The sequence below is a fragment of the Salvia splendens genome, chromosome 18 (assembly GCF_004379255.2).
Source record: "Salvia splendens isolate huo1 chromosome 18, SspV2, whole genome shotgun sequence".
Taxonomy (NCBI): domain Eukaryota; kingdom Viridiplantae; phylum Streptophyta; class Magnoliopsida; order Lamiales; family Lamiaceae; genus Salvia; species Salvia splendens.
Window position 1 is genome coordinate 7,567,849 of NC_056049.1, and position 18,015 is coordinate 7,585,863.

At 36.6% G+C, this 18,015-nt stretch overlaps 2 protein-coding genes and 1 long non-coding RNA gene across 7 annotated transcripts; 1 reads left to right on the forward strand and 2 right to left on the reverse strand.

The window, feature by feature from the left end:
* The first annotated feature begins 4,915 nt into the window (after window positions 1-4,915).
* On the forward strand, window positions 4,916-6,769 carry LOC121776452 (protein WUSCHEL-like). Its single transcript, XM_042173625.1, has 3 exons — window positions 4,916-5,583; window positions 5,665-5,762; window positions 6,286-6,769. Exons 1-3 carry the CDS (start codon window positions 5,205-5,207, stop codon window positions 6,583-6,585), a joined length of 777 nt encoding a protein of 258 aa, XP_042029559.1. The 5' UTR covers window positions 4,916-5,204; the 3' UTR covers window positions 6,586-6,769.
* Window positions 6,770-9,540: 2,771 nt separating this feature from the next.
* On the reverse strand, window positions 9,541-12,744 carry LOC121776071. Of its 5 annotated transcripts, XR_006045231.1 has the most exons (7): window positions 12,707-12,744; window positions 12,011-12,176; window positions 11,823-11,933; window positions 11,612-11,753; window positions 11,443-11,519; window positions 10,539-10,586; window positions 9,541-10,093 (listed from the first exon to the last, which is right to left on the reverse strand). It is a non-coding gene; the product is annotated as an uncharacterized LOC121776071 (long non-coding RNA). The 5 variants fall into 5 exon arrangements; XR_006045232.1 differs by having other exon boundaries at window positions 11,612-11,713; window positions 11,823-12,176; XR_006045233.1 differs by having other exon boundaries at window positions 11,612-11,724; window positions 11,823-12,176.
* A 1,059-nt stretch (window positions 12,745-13,803) lies between these two features.
* LOC121776070 lies at window positions 13,804-14,738 on the reverse strand. The gene is made up of 3 exons (XM_042173195.1): window positions 14,628-14,738; window positions 14,187-14,554; window positions 13,804-14,091 (listed from the first exon to the last, which is right to left on the reverse strand). The coding sequence occupies exons 1-3, from the start codon at window positions 14,641-14,643 to the stop codon at window positions 14,002-14,004; spliced, it is 474 nt and encodes a 157-aa protein (XP_042029129.1). The 5' UTR covers window positions 14,644-14,738; the 3' UTR covers window positions 13,804-14,001.
* Between the last annotated feature and the right edge of the window lie 3,277 nt (window positions 14,739-18,015).

Genomic DNA, 18,015 nt, shown 5'->3' on the forward strand with positions numbered 1-18,015 from the left:
TTTAGTTTAGATAAATCATACCATGCACACCACATAATAAAACCTTATTTGTACACATGTTCAGTCATGCTATTTTTCCTCTCACTCTCCCCTTTAGTTTCGATAACAATAAATCTATCTAATCAAATTTTGTACAACCAAAAACTGATTTATTTGAGAAAAAAATGAGATTATTTATACATTTAATTAAAATACATGGGCGCATATATAGTACATAGAACGTACATTTGAGATTATTTATTAATATTTAAAGGTTAAAATTAAAAAGAATAAAATACCAATAATTAAAATTGACTATTTTCCATCTCACTCTCCCTTTTAGTTTAGATAAATCCTACCATGCACACCACATAATAAAACCTTAGGGCATCCACATTTGGGCGCCCTAAGGCGCGCCACGTCAGCAGTTTTATCCTCCTACCCTCCCACCTGCAATGGGGCGCCCTAAGGCGCACCCTATATGTTTTAATATTATTTTGTTAATTAATTTAAATGTTTTCAAATATATAATGCAAACTAATTTAAAAACACAACGAGTAACCAAAAACTGGCGAATATTGCATTAATAAATACACAAAAGTTACACGATTCAAGTTGGTTAATCTACGCAATTTCCAACATCCGACGCAACTCATAAATCAACCCCCAGAGAATTTCGGCTTCGGCGGGGTCTGTACACTTCTTGAGGGCTTTGTGCGTCTGCACCAACGTCTTCGCCATCGAGGCTGCTGCCAACGACTCATACGTGGAGGCCGTCGCGCTCGGGGCCGGGATCGTAATGTGCATTGGCATCGAACAACCGATATTCATCGGGTTCTGTAACCGGCCAACGCGCCTCCCCAAACATCGGACTGTTGGGACTTGCATCCATTTCGTTGAAATAATAAAAATGTGAGTTTCGAGAGTGAAATCGTGAAAACGAAACGTTACAAATGAAGGTGGGGTAGGGGTATTTATACAAAAATTTAAAAACTCGTGGCATCGTCTGCGACCATCGTCTGTCGATACTGCAATGGGGCGCCCGATGGCGCGGACGATAGCCCATCGTCCGCCGAGCCCACAATGGCTCGGACGATAGGCCATCGTCCGCGCTTCAACCGCGGACGATGCATCGGGCGTGGGCGTAGGGCGCAGACGATGGCCGACACCCATAATGGGGTGGACGATGGCGCCCGCGGACGATGGCACGCATCGGGCGTGCCATAGGGCGTCCCATTGTGGATGCCCTTATTTGTACACATGTTCAATCATGCTATTTTTCCTGTCACCCTCCTCTTTAGTTTCGATAACAATAAATCTATCTAACCAAATTTTGTACAACCAAAAACTGATTTATTTGAGAAAAAATGAGATTATTTATACATTTAATTAAAATACATGGGCGCATATATAGTACATGGAACGTGCATAATATTGTGCTCATATATTAATAATTTGTGTATAAATTTTTTACTTTTTTGAAATTTTATGTAGTAATTAATATGTATACTTTAATTCAAATTTGAAAAGCAATAGAAAGAAAATTCAAATATAATAATAAAAAATTAAAAATGAGGATGAAGGCTATTAAGTCTTTTAACTTGTCCACTAACTATATTTATTATTTTAATATATAATTAATACATCAAATTACTAATATAATTTTTTTTGGTTTTACAAAATTTGGTTATATAAAAAAAATGAAAATGAGGTTGAAGGCTAATCAAGTCTTCTTTAACTTGTTCACTAATTACATTTATTATTTTAATATATAATTAATACACCAGATTATTAATATAATCTTATTTTGGTGGTATAAAATTTAGTTCTTTATCATCACTCTTAAATAAATCCTACCATCCACACCACATAATAAAACCTTAAAACCTTATTCGTACACATGTTCAATCATGATAGACATTGATTCTCACTCAAAATGCATTTGGAGTCGTGCCATAATAGTTTGGACTGTTTTTTAGTTAAAACTCGAAACACTATAAATTTGCTTTTATATTGAGAGATTCGGAATCTCTAACAACAAAATCACTCGTGCACGAGGATTCTATTACACCTTATAGGCTTATTTATACTCTTCATTATTTTAAGTCTATTTCATTTCGAGTGCTTTATGATAAAAGAATAACTGTGTGCACTTAATGTTGCAGTAGTTAGCCGATAACATTATTTGTATATCTATGATCGGGTTTGGATCCTCTGCCATGCTGCTCTCCGTAGTAGGGACTGCTATTCCATACAAACTCATATTTTATGATAAACAAAAATGATACAATATTTTAATTTTATAATTTATAAATTAAATATTATGCAACATGGAGCAACAATTCCTGTCGTAGAGTGCATTAATTATCATAGCAAGGGATCCAAATCCAATAGATAGGGGGGGGGTTATATTGTTTAGGTGTTACTGTATTAGTATATTTACGTAACATTAATTACTTGGCCGCGTGCTTTTTTTTTTTCCAAAAATTCATAACAACATTATGTCATCAATCTTTGAGGTCCACCACGTTTTCATTTTTCATTATCACCCCTAAATATTTGTCAATTGGTCGGTTAATAGAATTATCATTTTATTTTTATTATATATGATAAATAAACATCACATTTCATTAATTAATTCAATTCATATTTCATTATAAAATTAATTAATAGTATATAAAAGTGTGACATGTTACATTAATAATTTCAACTCACATTTATTAAAACACATGCTAGAAAAAAAAGCAAAACTCTTATTCGTGGATCGAACGAGTAGCTAATGCTGTTTATTTTCTCCCTAGTTCCTCTCACGGGCATGTTTCTTTATTCTTGAGATCTGTTTTATACTCCCTCCGTCCCCGATTAATTGTCACTATTTTTCATTTCAGTCCGTCTCTCAATAATTATCACACTTCATTTTTATCATAAATGGTAAGTAGGTCTCACATTCCACTAACTCACTTCACTTACATTTTATTATAAAACCAATATAAAAAAGTGAGTCCCACATTCCACTAACTTTTTGAACCAACTTTTCTTTACATTTCTTAAAACCCGTGCCAGATCAAAGAGTGACACTTAATCGGGGACTGAGGGAGTACTTCCTTGAGACATGGCTCCTTCAAAAATAATATGAATGGGAAGATAGGGATGAAGAGGTGTTACATATAGGAGAACCTGGTTGGAATTTTAGACCATGAAAAATCAATTAGGAAATGCAATGGAATAGCTCAACATGAGACTTGGCAAAATGAGGGGCATCAATGGCACAACCAATACCAAATGACTGGGGAGAGCAAAACGTTTGGAGGTTGGTGGAACAACAATTTTTGGAGGATCAACTCTTCCCTTTTTAGTCCATCCTCAAGAATATACAATTTCTAAATGTGGAAACTATTTTCTCTCTAATAAGGTGAGTCTCATTCTCCACTAACAATACTTTAATTACTTTTTCTTTATACTCATTTTTTACTTTATCAATTGTGCATTAAAATCCGTGTCCAACCAAAAGTACATATTTTTGTGGGACGGAGGAAGTATTTAGGAAATAATAAATATTCAAAAAAATTTCTCTCTTAGTTTATACTCCTATCATATTTTAAAACAATCACTAATCTTTTTTCTTTTTTACTTTATTCCTCTTTTCTATTTTAAAACATTTAACAATCTTTTTTTCTCTTACTTTATTCATCTTTTCTACTCCAAAACATTCGACAACATTTTCTTTCTCTACTTGAACTCTTTAAAATAAAAGTGCATAAAATCTCATACTACTATCTAATTAAGAAAAGAGTCATCTTAGGGAGTGTTCGGTTGACAAGATTAAATCTCATGATTAAATATGTATCATGTTTGGTTTATAATATTGAACCCTTCAACTTAATCCTAGATGGATAGTCTCATGGTAATTAGTCATAGCCTCCCCCCTTCAACTAAAATAATCCCACAACTTAATCCTAGATGGATAGTCCCATGATATTAGTCATGGCAACCGAATGCCAACTTAATTCATTGGAAACTGAGGGAGTACCTCATAATCGCCTCTAGCAAGTGAGCCTTGAAGCTCCAATTAAAACACATAAATACAATTGTTACTCCTATAAAGATAATGTACACCTACAACATGGTTGATGTCCAACATCAATTCAAACAATTAATGGTAACGAGGTTTAATATAATATGATGATGTCTGTAAAACCCCTAATGACTTCCTTACACACTAAATCATTTGAGCACAAATGTAGCTAAGATAGACAGGTAGCTAGAGTTGCCTGTTTTCATCAATGTCTCAATCACACACTAATTAATTAATTTCTCTGTCACAACTTTTCCTAATTCATTCAAAAAGAAAATAATTTAACTTTCTGCAGCTAAAAGGAAAACCATTTATGGGGGTAGACGATTGTAGGCCATTTATCACAGTACACTAGAATATCTCTCGAAAGGTCTGTTTAGTAAGAAAGGACCTTCTCTACGAATCTCCAAAAAAAGAAAAATCCTCCTTCAAACTTTAACACACACACATTAATGGGACAAATGGCTGTACTGATTGTACTTATATTCCAATATTTTCTTGTAAATGACGGTTTAATCAGGCTCAGTCGATTAAATGCACTTAAATTCCAACCTTTTTCCTCCTAAATGGGGGTTCTAACTACAAAAAAATTCCAATCTTTCTTAAGTACAAAATTAGGGTTCCATTTAGGGTCACGTGATTGTACTAGAAATCCAATCTTTTTCTGCAAAATGAGCTAGGTTTTGATCTAGGATCAAGTGATTGTACTAAAAATCCAATATTTTTCTACAGATGAATGGGGGTTTCATTTTAGACTAGCTCATCAAGTGATTTGTACTAAAACTCCAATATTTTCTTCTAATAAAAAGAGGGTTTTTTTATGTGTGTGTGAAATGATATGATACATGTGATTGAAGGAAGGGAAGGGTAACAATAATGAGAAGAAAATCTTGATGATGGATGTCTTTTGATCCAAGCAATTGGGTGTCTGAATTGCTCCTTTCTAGTTCCTATTTTGTCCCTTCCTTTTTGTTAGCCTTGCTCTGTCAACTTCAGTCCTTCTCTCCCAGATATCTCTCTGATATCCTCTCTCTCAAATCCTCCATGTGCCCTCCTGTCATCTTCTCTCTCCCTCCTCTTTATAATTCCCTTCCCACCTCACTTCACTCAATTAACCCTATCTCTCTCACTCTCTCATTAATTATCAGTCATGGAACAGCAGCAGGTGGGAGGAAACGAAGATCAAGGTGGTGGTGGTGGTGGTGGTAAAGCGACGACGACGAGCTTCCTCTGCAGACAGAGCAGCACGAGGTGGACTCCGACAACCGACCAGATCAGAATCTTGAAGGATCTTTACTACAACAACGGCGTGAGGTCTCCCACCGCCGAGCAGATTCAGCGCATCTCCGCCAAGCTGCGCCAGTACGGCAAGATCGAGGGCAAAAACGTCTTTTACTGGTTCCAGAATCACAAGGCCCGCGAGCGCCAGAAGAAGCGCTTCACCGCCGACATCCCAATGCACAGACCCTCCTCCTCCGCCGCCGCCGCCGATCACCACGTTTACGGCAAATTCCCTAACATAAACCCTGGTATATTGTGAATTTCGTTGAAAGGTCGTCTTTTTCTGTGACCCTTTTTCGTGAATTGAAGAAAGATGTGTGCTTTTTTAGGGAATTTTGCGTCTTCGTCTGCTTCCGCTGCGGGTGGTGGTATGCTGAATGTTGGAAGCTATGGGTATGGATCTGTGGCCATGGAGAAAAGCTTTAGGGTGAGTACAAATTACAAAATGTAGTACAGATTCTCATGAATTGGCAGATGATTTCTGTTTTGTTTGCTTCCCACTTTGATTAGTTCGTGTCTGTTGGCACACTTTTACAACATACAACACAAACATAAGTTCCCATATGTGTAACTAAAGCAGTCTGTCTATTTGATTCTGTGATTGGTACACAAGATCAAATGTTCAGCCTTTTCTTATGTAAGAATCTTCAACAAAACGTATTAGATGAGTGGCCCATTTCTAATAAAACGAGAGATAGAGTAGAGGGAGAAACCCTTTAAGTTTTGTTGGTTCAAATTCATTTTCAAAAATTTGATCTTTACTAAAATGTGGGGAGGGAGAGAGAGAAGAAGACCTCTAATCAGGTTTCTTGGTTCAAATTATTGATCAAGAAATTGAGGGGAGGGAGAAGTAAGGGCAAGACCAAATTAGCTTTATAATCATGCTTAATTGATAATTTCTTGTTCAAGATTCTTGAAAAAAAGTCATAATTTTGGATGTAATTATGCAGGAATGCTCCATAACACCAAATGCAAATGTGGGAGGGCAGAATTTTGCATGGATTGGGGTTGATCCCTACTCTTCTCCCTACCCTTTTCTTGAAAGGAAAAGAAGCCAAACCCTAGAAACAGCCGAGGAGGATGAGGAGGAGGCGCCGGAGATCGAGATCCTCCCGCTCTTCCCCATGCACGGCGACATCAAGCAGGACTTCAACGGGTGGCACCACCGCGGCGACGAAGCCATGGCCGCCGGCTCTAGGACTTCGTTGGAACTTAGCCTCAACTCCTATGCAGCCGGATACCCTCACTAGGGCTTCAATATTTGGGGCTACATGAAATAATTGTAAAGTAATTGATTGCTATTAATCCATATAATATGATGATGATGATGACGACTAAATTAGGGCCTTTTCATGAATCTATATTGTATAATTATGGGATGAACCGGTGTAATTAATTAATTAATCTTGCTTAATGTTGTGGGGGAGATGCCCATTGCCCAAATCAGCTTGTTGATTATTACGACTTTGCATGTCAGCTTATTTATGATGGGTTTGGTTGAAGAATGTTGTAGGAATTTATGTTGCTCAATTGTACATAGCACATGGTTTTTTTCCTTAGTATCCAAGAATTTGATTTTCTGTTTCTATTTTGGGTAAGTTAACTACAGAATTTACAACATGACCTAATTAATACTATACAGCATGAATTTGATTTCGCATGTGATGGCAATTTGCGATATTACTTCAGACGAATGGGATTTGAAAATAAGAACCTAATTAATTATCTATTGTAGCATTAAATAATTGATGCGGACATACTCGAGTATTTAATGTTCTTGCAAGCAATCCCCACAAGAATTTACTAAACTGTTTGCAGTAGTGTGAAGAGAAAGGTCAATGACAGTTAGCTATCTATAATTGTCCAATTTCAGAAAACTATATTAATGTAAACTATTTCGTATAATTCGTATAATTTTTTATAAAAATATTAAACCCACTCGCCGGATCCTAGTGCTTATCAATTGTTCACGCATTAATATATAAACAAAGCAATGGTTAGCTTAATAATTATTATCCATGTCTCAAAAAATATTATCTATATGTGTCAAATGTAGTATTCTCACTTTTTTTAGAGGGTCAGTAATGATTCATCATCTATACTCATGATGATTTGAACTCTCAAGTCCCTTATTTATTAATTGAAGAAAAAATGTTTTACCAACTGAGTTGTATTATGTACCAGTATGTGACTTCTATTTTGCAGAATTGCAACTCAGGAATTTGGCACAACCTTCCTTTAGTCCTTCGCGAATATTGCTATAAATTTGTACAGATGTTTTTTCCGTCAAAATTTTGGGAATTTCTTGTAGCTAGCTCGTAATATAAATCAAACACAACTTTAGGGTTTGTATCTAATCGACCACTTCATCCGAAGGCTCTGATATGTGTTATTTGAGGTTTTGGAAAAACAAATGATTGTGTGGGTAGTTGAAAATTCTTTCTAACTATTATGTCTAAAAAGAAATAGTCATTAATTTCTAAAAATTACTAGCAAAATGGCAAGTATTTGAGGCGAGTATAAATATTAAATTGAATCATTGTCTAGCAATAAAATAAATAAATTAAAACGACCACCCAACTATATAGGTTTGCCAAAGATATATGGATGTAGCATGAGTTAATTCATAGTTGCACGGATAACAGACAAGGCCATGTAACTGACATGTGGGCCTAATGATGCAAGACAAATTGAGCATTCACTCAATATAAGTGCCAACAACTTCAACTAACACACTCTCTCTCTCCCTCCATATTTATGTATTCCAAAAAATAAAATTCAAATATTATAATTGATCACTAGACTAGACTGATTAACTCTAATCACAGCAACTAAACTTTAAACATATACATATAGTTTTAGTACATCCAACCAGAGGAGGCTGAGCTGTATATGCATATAAATAGACGTTTGAGGCATGAATGTATGAATATTCTGCCACAGAATTAGTCACCTAAATTAAATGAGAGGAAGAGAAGGTGAATTATGAGATAGAAGAAGGTCAGAGTCAGAAAGATTTGATATGGATGGGGTTTGCTGAAGTTGGTTTGACAAAATTGCATGCTTTATGGCAATTGATGAGGCATTATCCCAAAATAAGGGGAGGCCAGAAAAGGGTAAGTGGTGCATGTGAAATGAAGCATCCTCACTCATCCATCAACATTTAGTTTCATACATAGATCCAACTTTCAGATCTTCCAACCCCCTTTATGTCTTTTGTTACGCAATACCAAGAATAACCCCATCACTGCCATATTCTTTCACCTTACTGAACCTTCCTTCTCTCTCTATCTCTCTCTCATGAAACAGGTAGAATTTACTTCTAGCGTGGGGATATCTAGCTAATAATTTGGCTACTCTGGACCATTAATGTATTCTGAGTTTCTGATGACACCCTTGCACAATACTTGTATAAATAAAATAGGATTTCTATATGACCTCATCTAACTTCAAATTCCCTTCATCAAATGAGATATCAAAGTAAGGATGCATTTCAGTATGCAATCACAGCTTTACATTGCTAGTTAAGAACAGAATGATTCTTTCCTCCTACATTCCTTTCAGCTATTTTATGGAGTGAAAACTATTCATATTTCCTGCCTATCAATCAATATAGGAATGGTTATCTATTGGAAAATGTAAATGAACAAGCGCATTCTCTAAGTCATACGTGATACGCTAGCAAATTCTATGTTTTGATACCTCAGTCTACACATATCCCACACAAGTTATACTCCACTCTTATGTACAATCAAAGCCATTATTCAATTGCTTAATGAGAAACAATGTGCCATCCCAACCGAAATAGTACAACATTTCATGCATATTCTCAATTAGAAGAAGCAAGATGTAAATCAAAACACAAACAAGTAATCACCGGTCAAATAGCTACAACATCCAATGTTCTACTGCTGTCATATATGGGAAGCATAGGATTGTACATATCGAGCTGTATGCTGATACGGATGGGAAGAATTATCATTTCGATATTAAAGTCTGTTAGCATAATCTTTTAAGTTTATGTTTATCTTTTCCTTTTTAATTCATGTTAGGATTTGTGTCTTTACTCTTTATTCCATTTAGGTTTCTTTTCTTTAAATACCTCTTGAAGTTGAGAGGAGAATCTTGTCTATGAGTTTTAGTTTTTTGGCTTAGGCCAAGGTCTCTTAAGAGGATGTCCGAGTTTGTTTTCCATTCTTCCGTTATTCAGTAAATTTATCAAACAACTGTTTCATTCAGCATATATATTGTTGTTCTTCGAGCATTCGAACTCCTTGCAGGCTCACTATCCATTCATTTCACAACCTATCATACACAAGGAGGAAATATCTACCAAAAACAGATCAAATTGTTGTAAAAGTTACACGGCATACCTACATGACACTCCAAGATGACTTATTGCTCCGACAATTCTCACCTCCACAAATAGTCCCTCGTGCACCACGCCAGACCTCAAGAAGACGCCATGAAATGGAATAAATATTGAAAGCATATAAAACTGCTTTCATTACTCACATGGAGTGCCGCCATAGTTTGTAATCTCCATCTCTTAGTCTCCAACTGATTTGTCCCAGGCAAAAGCTCAATGAATAAAAACATTTCATGCCATTTTCTGGGATCACCGCCATTGCAAATTCCTTCTTCCTTCTAAGTCTGGTATCCAGAAGGATTAAGTCAGAAAGCCAGTTACAAACATTAAGCATCATGGGCCCATTTGATTACAGGAGATTCTGCTCTAGTACTCATCCAACTGGTAACCTGAAACATGTTGAAACAATGAAGATTATAGCCTTCCAGCAATAATTGTAGTGTACAAATTAAAATGTTGAGATGGGTCAAGCTCATGATAGTAATGCTTCGGCAAGACACATGAAAAAGGACCACCATGTGTAAGCAAATTAATATCACTACATACAGAATTCATAATTTCAGAAAGCTGACAATACTCTGTGTACACAAGTTTTTCCAGCATTTAAGTGCAGGCGCGCATTATACATTTTTGCATGAAAGCCTTCGTTAGGGTTCCGTCTTGGACTCTTGTCAGCTTATGAATCTTTGTGTGATGAATCACTTTTTTATTTTGTTGAAAAAATATTACCATGTCATGTAATAAACGTTTGATAATCCTCAACATAATACCAAAGAAGAAGAATGAAGAATGAAATTAGATTAAATGAACTATGATAAAATCAGCTTAAAATACCTCTTTTACTCTCCGAAATTCCAAACATAAAAGCTACATCTCCAGAACCTTTCATGTAGGTTAAAAGCAAAGAAGAAAAAGAAAATTGTTAGTGCCTCTTTTACCAGCCTGGATGCATCAAATCCAACACAAAAAAGCTTCATGAGATGAGCTCACATTCACAGGGATCAATCAAAAGGGGAAAAAGGAATAGTTATATATAATATGTCAGCTAAAGCTCATTCAAAAGAAAATAATGGTGAGATTTCAGGTCATTCTCTATCTTGATTATGATACTCTGAAAGTGTAAGCCTAGCTTAACTGGATCCCAGTAGAAATAACATATAGAAACTTGAATTCTTCATCTTTATGGCATTTCAGATACCTAGTAAGGAGTATTATATAATTCCCAAGCATTCTACATGCTGACAAAAATCTATTTCAGCTGAATTTATTTTCCTAAACAACAAGATATTCCAAACAGAACCAACTAAAGTACACTTTCAGGTAGTGGGAATCAATAAAACTGTCTTGTATGAAAAATTATTAAAACAGTCAGTGTTGATGTTGAGCTGGCAGTCACCCAATGTGTGGATAATCAAGTGAGAAAAAGGAGCTTAAATAAAGCAGTTCCTTACTTCCTTTACAAATAACTTTATTGTCTCAAAATCACTTGGCATTAGTTCACAAATACTATATCAAGTACTATTCAACTGGATCTGGCAGAGACAACCTGTTTCAGTGCTTAAGTTTGTGAGATACTATATGGTGTACAATCGAATTTCGAATACCATTAGAGAACATGTTCTAAAGTATGATATGATGAATAATAAGTTAAAAAGGCACGAGAAAACTCAAGTTGATGTTAAAACCATAGAATAGCATTAGTATCAATGTCTCTTGCAAAGATGTAAGATAGTTGAACCTGATATGACAAACATTGCCTCAGGACTGAAAGAAGCCTCCAAAGTAGAATGGCTTGACGTTGTGTGTCAAAAACTACTGCAAAAGGACAGCTTAAATGAGAGCCCACTCTCATCTATTGAAGGTAATACACTACACATGAGTTTTCTAGGAAATCTGAGATAACTCACAAGGGTTTCATGGAAGGAATCAAGCACATGAATATGACCATTAAATGTTGTCAGAAGCATAAGACTGCAGTCATTACTGAACTTCAAAACATTTATTGGCTTCTGAAACATCTCTTTTAAGAGAAAATATGTCAAAAGGGCCCTATAAACAGTTTCATAATCAGAACCTGTAAATTTTATAAATAGTTTCATTCATATTACATATTCCGACCTTTTCATATTTCCTAGCATCAACATTCTTATATATCCTCCAAAGGCAACAGAAAAAAATTCCTTAGTCGTAAGCTGCAGCCGGTCTCCCTTGAACACATAGAATACCATACTTCCAGAGGAACACTTTTAGCAAAGATGGATGAGAAAATAATTCAACAAATTAATAATGCAATTCAAGCTCTGCACCTGATATTTCTCAGCCCTTTGATCCCAAAGCAAGACAATTCTATCCAGTGATCCAGAAACAAAACAATCATTTCTGGAGAGACTTAGGGAAACAACCCTGTAAACCCAACACCATATTCTCCATTGCAATGTTATCAATCTCGTATGGCGGCTTATGTCGGTTCGCCTAAAAACCGCCACAGGGATATGGCGATTTAGTATGGCAGATATGGCGGTCAATAATTAAATAAATAAAATAATACTTATATATTTATATATAATTCAAAAATTAGAAAATAATGAAAATATAACATCTAAAACTATTAAAACAATTAAAAAGCATAAAATACAACTCTAATCTCCATGTATCTTGCATAATGCCCCATTCCTAAATGCAGTACACACGCAATGTTGTCAAATGGCAGATATGGCGGTGCTATGGAAGCGCCATGGTACTATGGCGTTTCCATCACCGAACGCCATGCCATAGCGCCATGGCACCGCCATATCTGCTATTTGATAACATTGCTCCATTGTCATTTGTAAAAGAGATAGTTAAATCCTAGAAGTGAAAGCCACGTAAAGGTTCAGATTGCATGCCTGTCGTGGTGACCCTTGAAGCACCTTAGGTACATGTTGTCAAGCAAGGAAAAAAGCTGCAGTGATTCTGTTTGCATTGAATATGTTTAGTTTGTGCTTGCATGTGTTACAACTTACATCAAAATTCTGGCAGCTGAGTAAAGATAACCAGATCAACCCCATAATCACTGTTGATTGTCTTCAAACATCTGAATGCAATAAGAAGCCTCTAATCTCTTAGCATATCATGCAGATGTAATTTTAAGCAGACTCCAACTTTACTCAAAGATGTGAAGCTATATCAAAGTTCATAATGACACTCCAACTTCACTCAAAATGTATGCATGCCTTCCCATACAAGAAAAGAAAATGCTGTGCTGGCAGAAATTAAGAAGACAATTATATAGTACTCATAAGTATTGCAGTCACATGATGCAAGATGAGAACAATGTGACATGACTCAGTGCATGTGGCATTGTGGATATGAAGAGAACCATAAATCCCCTAGTACAATTTCTCCGAATCCTTGGCAATTCGAATTAGGGGTTTTTGGGTTGTTAGCCATCGATTGGGGGTATGAATTAGGGATTTTTAAGAGTAAGATTTAGGGATAAAAATGGAGTTTGCAGAGGAAGTCTGCTGTGGAAGGGGAAGATAAGAATACCAAAGATATGGAGGAGGATTAGGCTATGGCGTTGAAGGAGGTTGCCTAAGTAAAAATGGAGTTAGTTTTTTGTGAAATCTAAACTATGCAAACTAGGTAGGAGTGTATAATTTTAACTTTGTGCAACACGCATACATAAAAAAACAGAGCAGACTCATGCGAATTGGTCCATTATACTTAGATAAGTGTGTTTCATACTATTATAAAATGATTGCAAGTGTGTGTTTCATATTATATATGATTGCAAATGACATGTGATAAGAATCAACATGCGATTGGCAAAATATGGGTGTTGTATAGAGTATGTAAATAATTTGATCTTGTAGATGTGTCATTTCTACAACTGCGCCTACTCACTAAAATGACTTTGTCCATACCACAATATTAAGCTGTAAATATTCTAATTTTAATGCTGATTTGGTTTTAGTTGGCGTATGATCAAATCGTGGATGGATTTTAATTTGATCAGTATGTGGTATTATCTTTTGAATATCGATTTTAAATTGATCAATCTGTGATAATTTACTGTTTATTTGTCAAATGGTATGATTAAAGTATTAGTATTACTAAGTAAAAGAAAAAGTTGTCGAAATAGAATCAACCATGTCAACAATTCTTTACTAACACAATAAAATTGGATTCTGATTCAAATAACAAACCATCCCAAATTATGTATGTGAACAATCGAAAAAGGAAAGAAATCATCCCAAAGTCAAAAGAGAGACACCCAAAACCCAAGAAAATCTATGATGTAACTGAGCCTTCAAAGTTATGGCATGTCACCACAGATGAAATCAAGAAACAGAGACCTACTGATCACGCTCTCATGCTTCTCCTCATCAACTACACCATTCCTCATCTTCTCTCACAAAACAACCCATCAAAAATATCAATACCAAATCAACCATTTCATGACCATTTAAAAAAAATTAATGAACAAACAAACACACAAACCTGTGGGAGCAAATCACAATCACCATCAACATTGAACAATTGAGGTGTGCTTGCAGGAGTTGGTGCAGTTAAATTGATGGGGGAGCTGATCAGATTGAAGAAAGGCCGTTTTTTGAGGGCGATTGTCGCCTCTTCCTCGACCTTCTGGAGAAGGGTCTTCACCTGGCCTCTCAAGATGGCTTCACCAGAGCCCGGGGTTCGGGTGAACCGCCCTTTATTGCTGACTCTCCTCTTCAAAAAGCCCGAAGACGGGGTTTTCAGACTCCCAATTGCAAGCCCTACGATTGGGGAATCGTTGGTTATATCGAATAGTGCGGACCGATCTTGCTTGGCGCTTTTCTGCATCGATGATTCCTTGGTTTTGATCACTAAAAAAGGGAAACAGATTAGAAAATTGTTTTATGATTTTTTATAAGGTTTTGAAATGGAGTTGAAACGTACTTGATGGGGTTTCCATTGGAGAAAGTGATCGGAATTTAATGATGTAGGTCGCCGGAAGTTCGGATTTTGCGATCGCCGGCGGTGGTTGGGGAGGTGGTGGGGATTGAAAGATTTTATAATAACATTGTCAAGGAATGGATTTTGGAACGGGAAATTTGACCGTTAGAGCGCGTCAAATCGGAGGAAACTAGCCGTTATGATTGAAAGGGTCGGAGCCAATTACTAGTATTTTGTTTGGCCCACTTTCTATTGGGCTTTAGCCCATACCACCCGAAATAAATAAATAAAAATTTATGTATATGGCCAATAAGTTTGCTGGGTAATAAATAAAAATATATCAATAAAGTTTGCTGGGTGTCTCTTAGGTGACTGGATAATTTTTTTTTGTGTAAACTTAAAAGAAAAATATTTCTTTACTTAAAAATTTAAAATAACTGGTTTTGGAGTACCATTAAAGATAAACGCACTTACAATGGAGGCCGAGCGATCGACCTCCCCATCGGCTCTCTAAAGCCTTCGTTGTGGAGCAAGGGCCGATGTCCATCCACCATGGGCTGATCTCCTCTTTTTTTTTAATTTTTATTCATTTTTTATCCCCTATATATAACTCATTCACCACTAATTATTCACATTTATCCCACTTCATTTTATCTCTCTATATTTTACTTCTCTCTAGTCATAATGTTTTTAATATTTTTATTAATGTTTTTTGTTTGTTTTTTTTTCTATATTTTTTTAAATGTATGATGTTTTCTTTTTAATAAAATTTGCTTTTTTATTGAGTTGTCTTTATTTCTTGTTATTATATGTCATTTTATTTCACTAAATTAAAAGTGAAATATATAAAAATAGTGATGATGTGGAAATGAGACGAGCTCTGAGATAGGCTCTGGGATGAGTGCTCATTGCAGAGAGATAGACTTTGAGATGAGTCTGCTGACATGGTAGAAAAAAATGGAGATAGGCTCTGAGATGGGCTCCGTAGATAGGCCACCATTGCGAGTGCTCTAAATGTCTAGTCTATTTTAGACTTTAGTGTATCGGGGATGGTTTTAGACATTGCCGGTGATCTCATCACTCTTATTAACATGTAGTACTCCGTAATAAGTTCAGGTCGAAACATATGATCTCTTTTTAATTTTGTCTTATCAATATTATCCGATCAGAAGTGTTCTACTCCGTGATTAAGATTAAAAAAATAATAATGATAATGATTTGAAAAAACTAAATATTCATGATTTGAACCGATATGTAGTTGCAAATTGCAATCGATTAGTTTCGAATTTTAAAAATCATGGATTAAATATGCTCGGTCAATGGATTTTGACCAAACAATAAATGCGACGAAACATTTAATTTTATGAAATTAAATGATATAGCGTCGATCTACATTTTACGTAGATAAATGTAGTATATTCACTTTCTCTAATCCGATTTCCGGTGAGTGAGAAATAGTGGATTAAAGTTGGGCATAATTAGCTTTTAATTAAAGCTTTAAGTTAGAGCTTAGGAAATAATTAACTAGTGTTAATTATCCCACATTGGAGAAGTAACACATCTTTTAATGTATTTAAATTAAGTGACTTTATGTTACTCCCTCCGTCCGGCAATTGGAGTCTCATTTCTCCAGGGCACGGGTTTTAAGAAAGTTGTTGGAGTGTGTAATAAATGGTGTGTAATAGTGAAATTTGGGACCCACCTAAATTATTTTAATTTAAACAAGGGCATAAGCAATGGAATGACAAAGAAGCCAATTAAATTGATGGCTGCCAAAATTTAAAAAGTCAATTAATGTCAAATCTGAATTCAATTCTAACCGATGTTTACACTAAAATTTCCAACAATTTTGGATTAATGCAACAAATCTCAAACAAAATCATAGCACAAGGAAAAGTCAACAAATCGATCGAATTAGAAACACCACCTGCAATATTAGGGCAAAATTCTCCCCCCATTTCTTCTGGAACAGCTTGCTTTTGTTGTACTTGAGTTTAATCCAATTGACGCCGACGGTTGCCCCCTCCTTCACTTTCTTCGCCGCTACCTTGGTCTTCGCATATCCCACCGCCGCCACAACCTTAGTTTTCTACCATCCGGTGGCGGTCACTTCCTTGGTCTTCACGAAACTCTCGCTGAATTTCTTTGACAGCTTCGGAGCTCCGTCGCCTCCCGCGGCGTTGCTTCCGCTCCATGAATTTCCGTTCGACGCCATCTCGAATTGGGGTTGGGGTGAGTGTAATTGAGAGAGCGGCGATTGGGAGAGGAGGAGGAGGAGGGCGGCGAGAGGAGGAGGAGGGCGGCGATTGGGAGAGTGAGACCGAGAGTGAGGGTGAGAGAATAAGAGTGAGAGAGTGAAATTAAAGTTGGATGAGGGTGTTTTTTTAATGGCAATTGTGTAAATTAGTGAGAAGGGGGAGGGTAATTAAATTGTCCAAATATGGTAAGCGAACCGGGACTCCTATTCGCGGACGTCCCGAAATGTAAAAACGGGACTCCTATTGCCGGACGGAGGGAGTACTTGATAATTATAGTGGATCAAGATGGGTGAAAGAGCCCACGCGCGCACACGCGCGGGTTGCCGCCGCCCGCCCGAGCCCGAGCCTATTCTTTTTAGACCACCGCCGAGTCAGCAATCCAAGTGGCTTGACACATTGTCAAGCGTGGCACAGTCAAAGCCTACACGACTGCCACGTGAGAAATCCACACGCGAAAGACACACGTCTGCCACAAGCTCTCGTAACGGTCGTAACGTTCGGCAGTTACACTCTCGCAATGATGACATCCATCATGGCTGTTGACCCCCAGCAGTGGACTGAGCCCATAAATAGGCTAGTCATTCCATGCATCTCTACAGAACATTCACAAGCATTTGCATCATAAGCTCTCTCCCTCTCTGCATTGTCTTTCTGTCGAAACTCTGCCCTCTCCTCCATCCAGTTTGCCGGAGCTCTGCTGATAGCGGTGCTGCTTCACCAAAGACGTAGCCGTTTTACCTTTGGGGACAACACGCCAAACCGAGAGCACTACCGGGGCGTATCTCGTCTTGCGGGAAGAGGCCTCATCGACTCGGCTATCAAACTTCACGGTTTAGTTGTTTCAATTTTTTAGTTGTAATTTCAACTCAGTTTTCCATTTGTATTCCTTGTTTTGAGTTGTATTACGCCCTACTGTTATCTCTTGTAATCCAGAAACCAACACGAATTACTATAGAAATAAGTTGAATTAATATTTACGTCTCAAGTATCAACAATCAAGCAACCTCAACTTCAGTCCTAGTAGACTTATAAATATTCGTTTAAAACGAAAAAAATCATTGCAATGACTTTGTGTGCATTATGACCTCAATTTGATTTACTGCAATAATTGAAAGAGGTGTCGGGTCGGCGAA

What these genes read in the sequence shown, in the direction of transcription:
- LOC121776070 (XM_042173195.1), bottom strand. An exon ending in ATTGTGATTTGCTCCCACAG is followed by an intron (nt 14,092 to 14,186) that starts GTTTGTGTGTTT and finishes TTGTGAGAGAAG; the next exon opens with ATGAGGAATGGTGTAGTTGA.
- LOC121776452 (XM_042173625.1), top strand. Translation starts at nt 5,205, where the DNA reads ATGGAACAGCAGCAGGTGGGAGGAAACGAAGATCAAGGTGGTGGTGGT. An exon ending in ATTCCCTAACATAAACCCTG is followed by an intron (nt 5,584 to 5,664) that starts GTATATTGTGAA and finishes GTGCTTTTTTAG; the next exon opens with GGAATTTTGCGTCTTCGTCT. An exon ending in CCATGGAGAAAAGCTTTAGG is followed by an intron (nt 5,763 to 6,285) that starts GTGAGTACAAAT and finishes GTAATTATGCAG; the next exon opens with GAATGCTCCATAACACCAAA.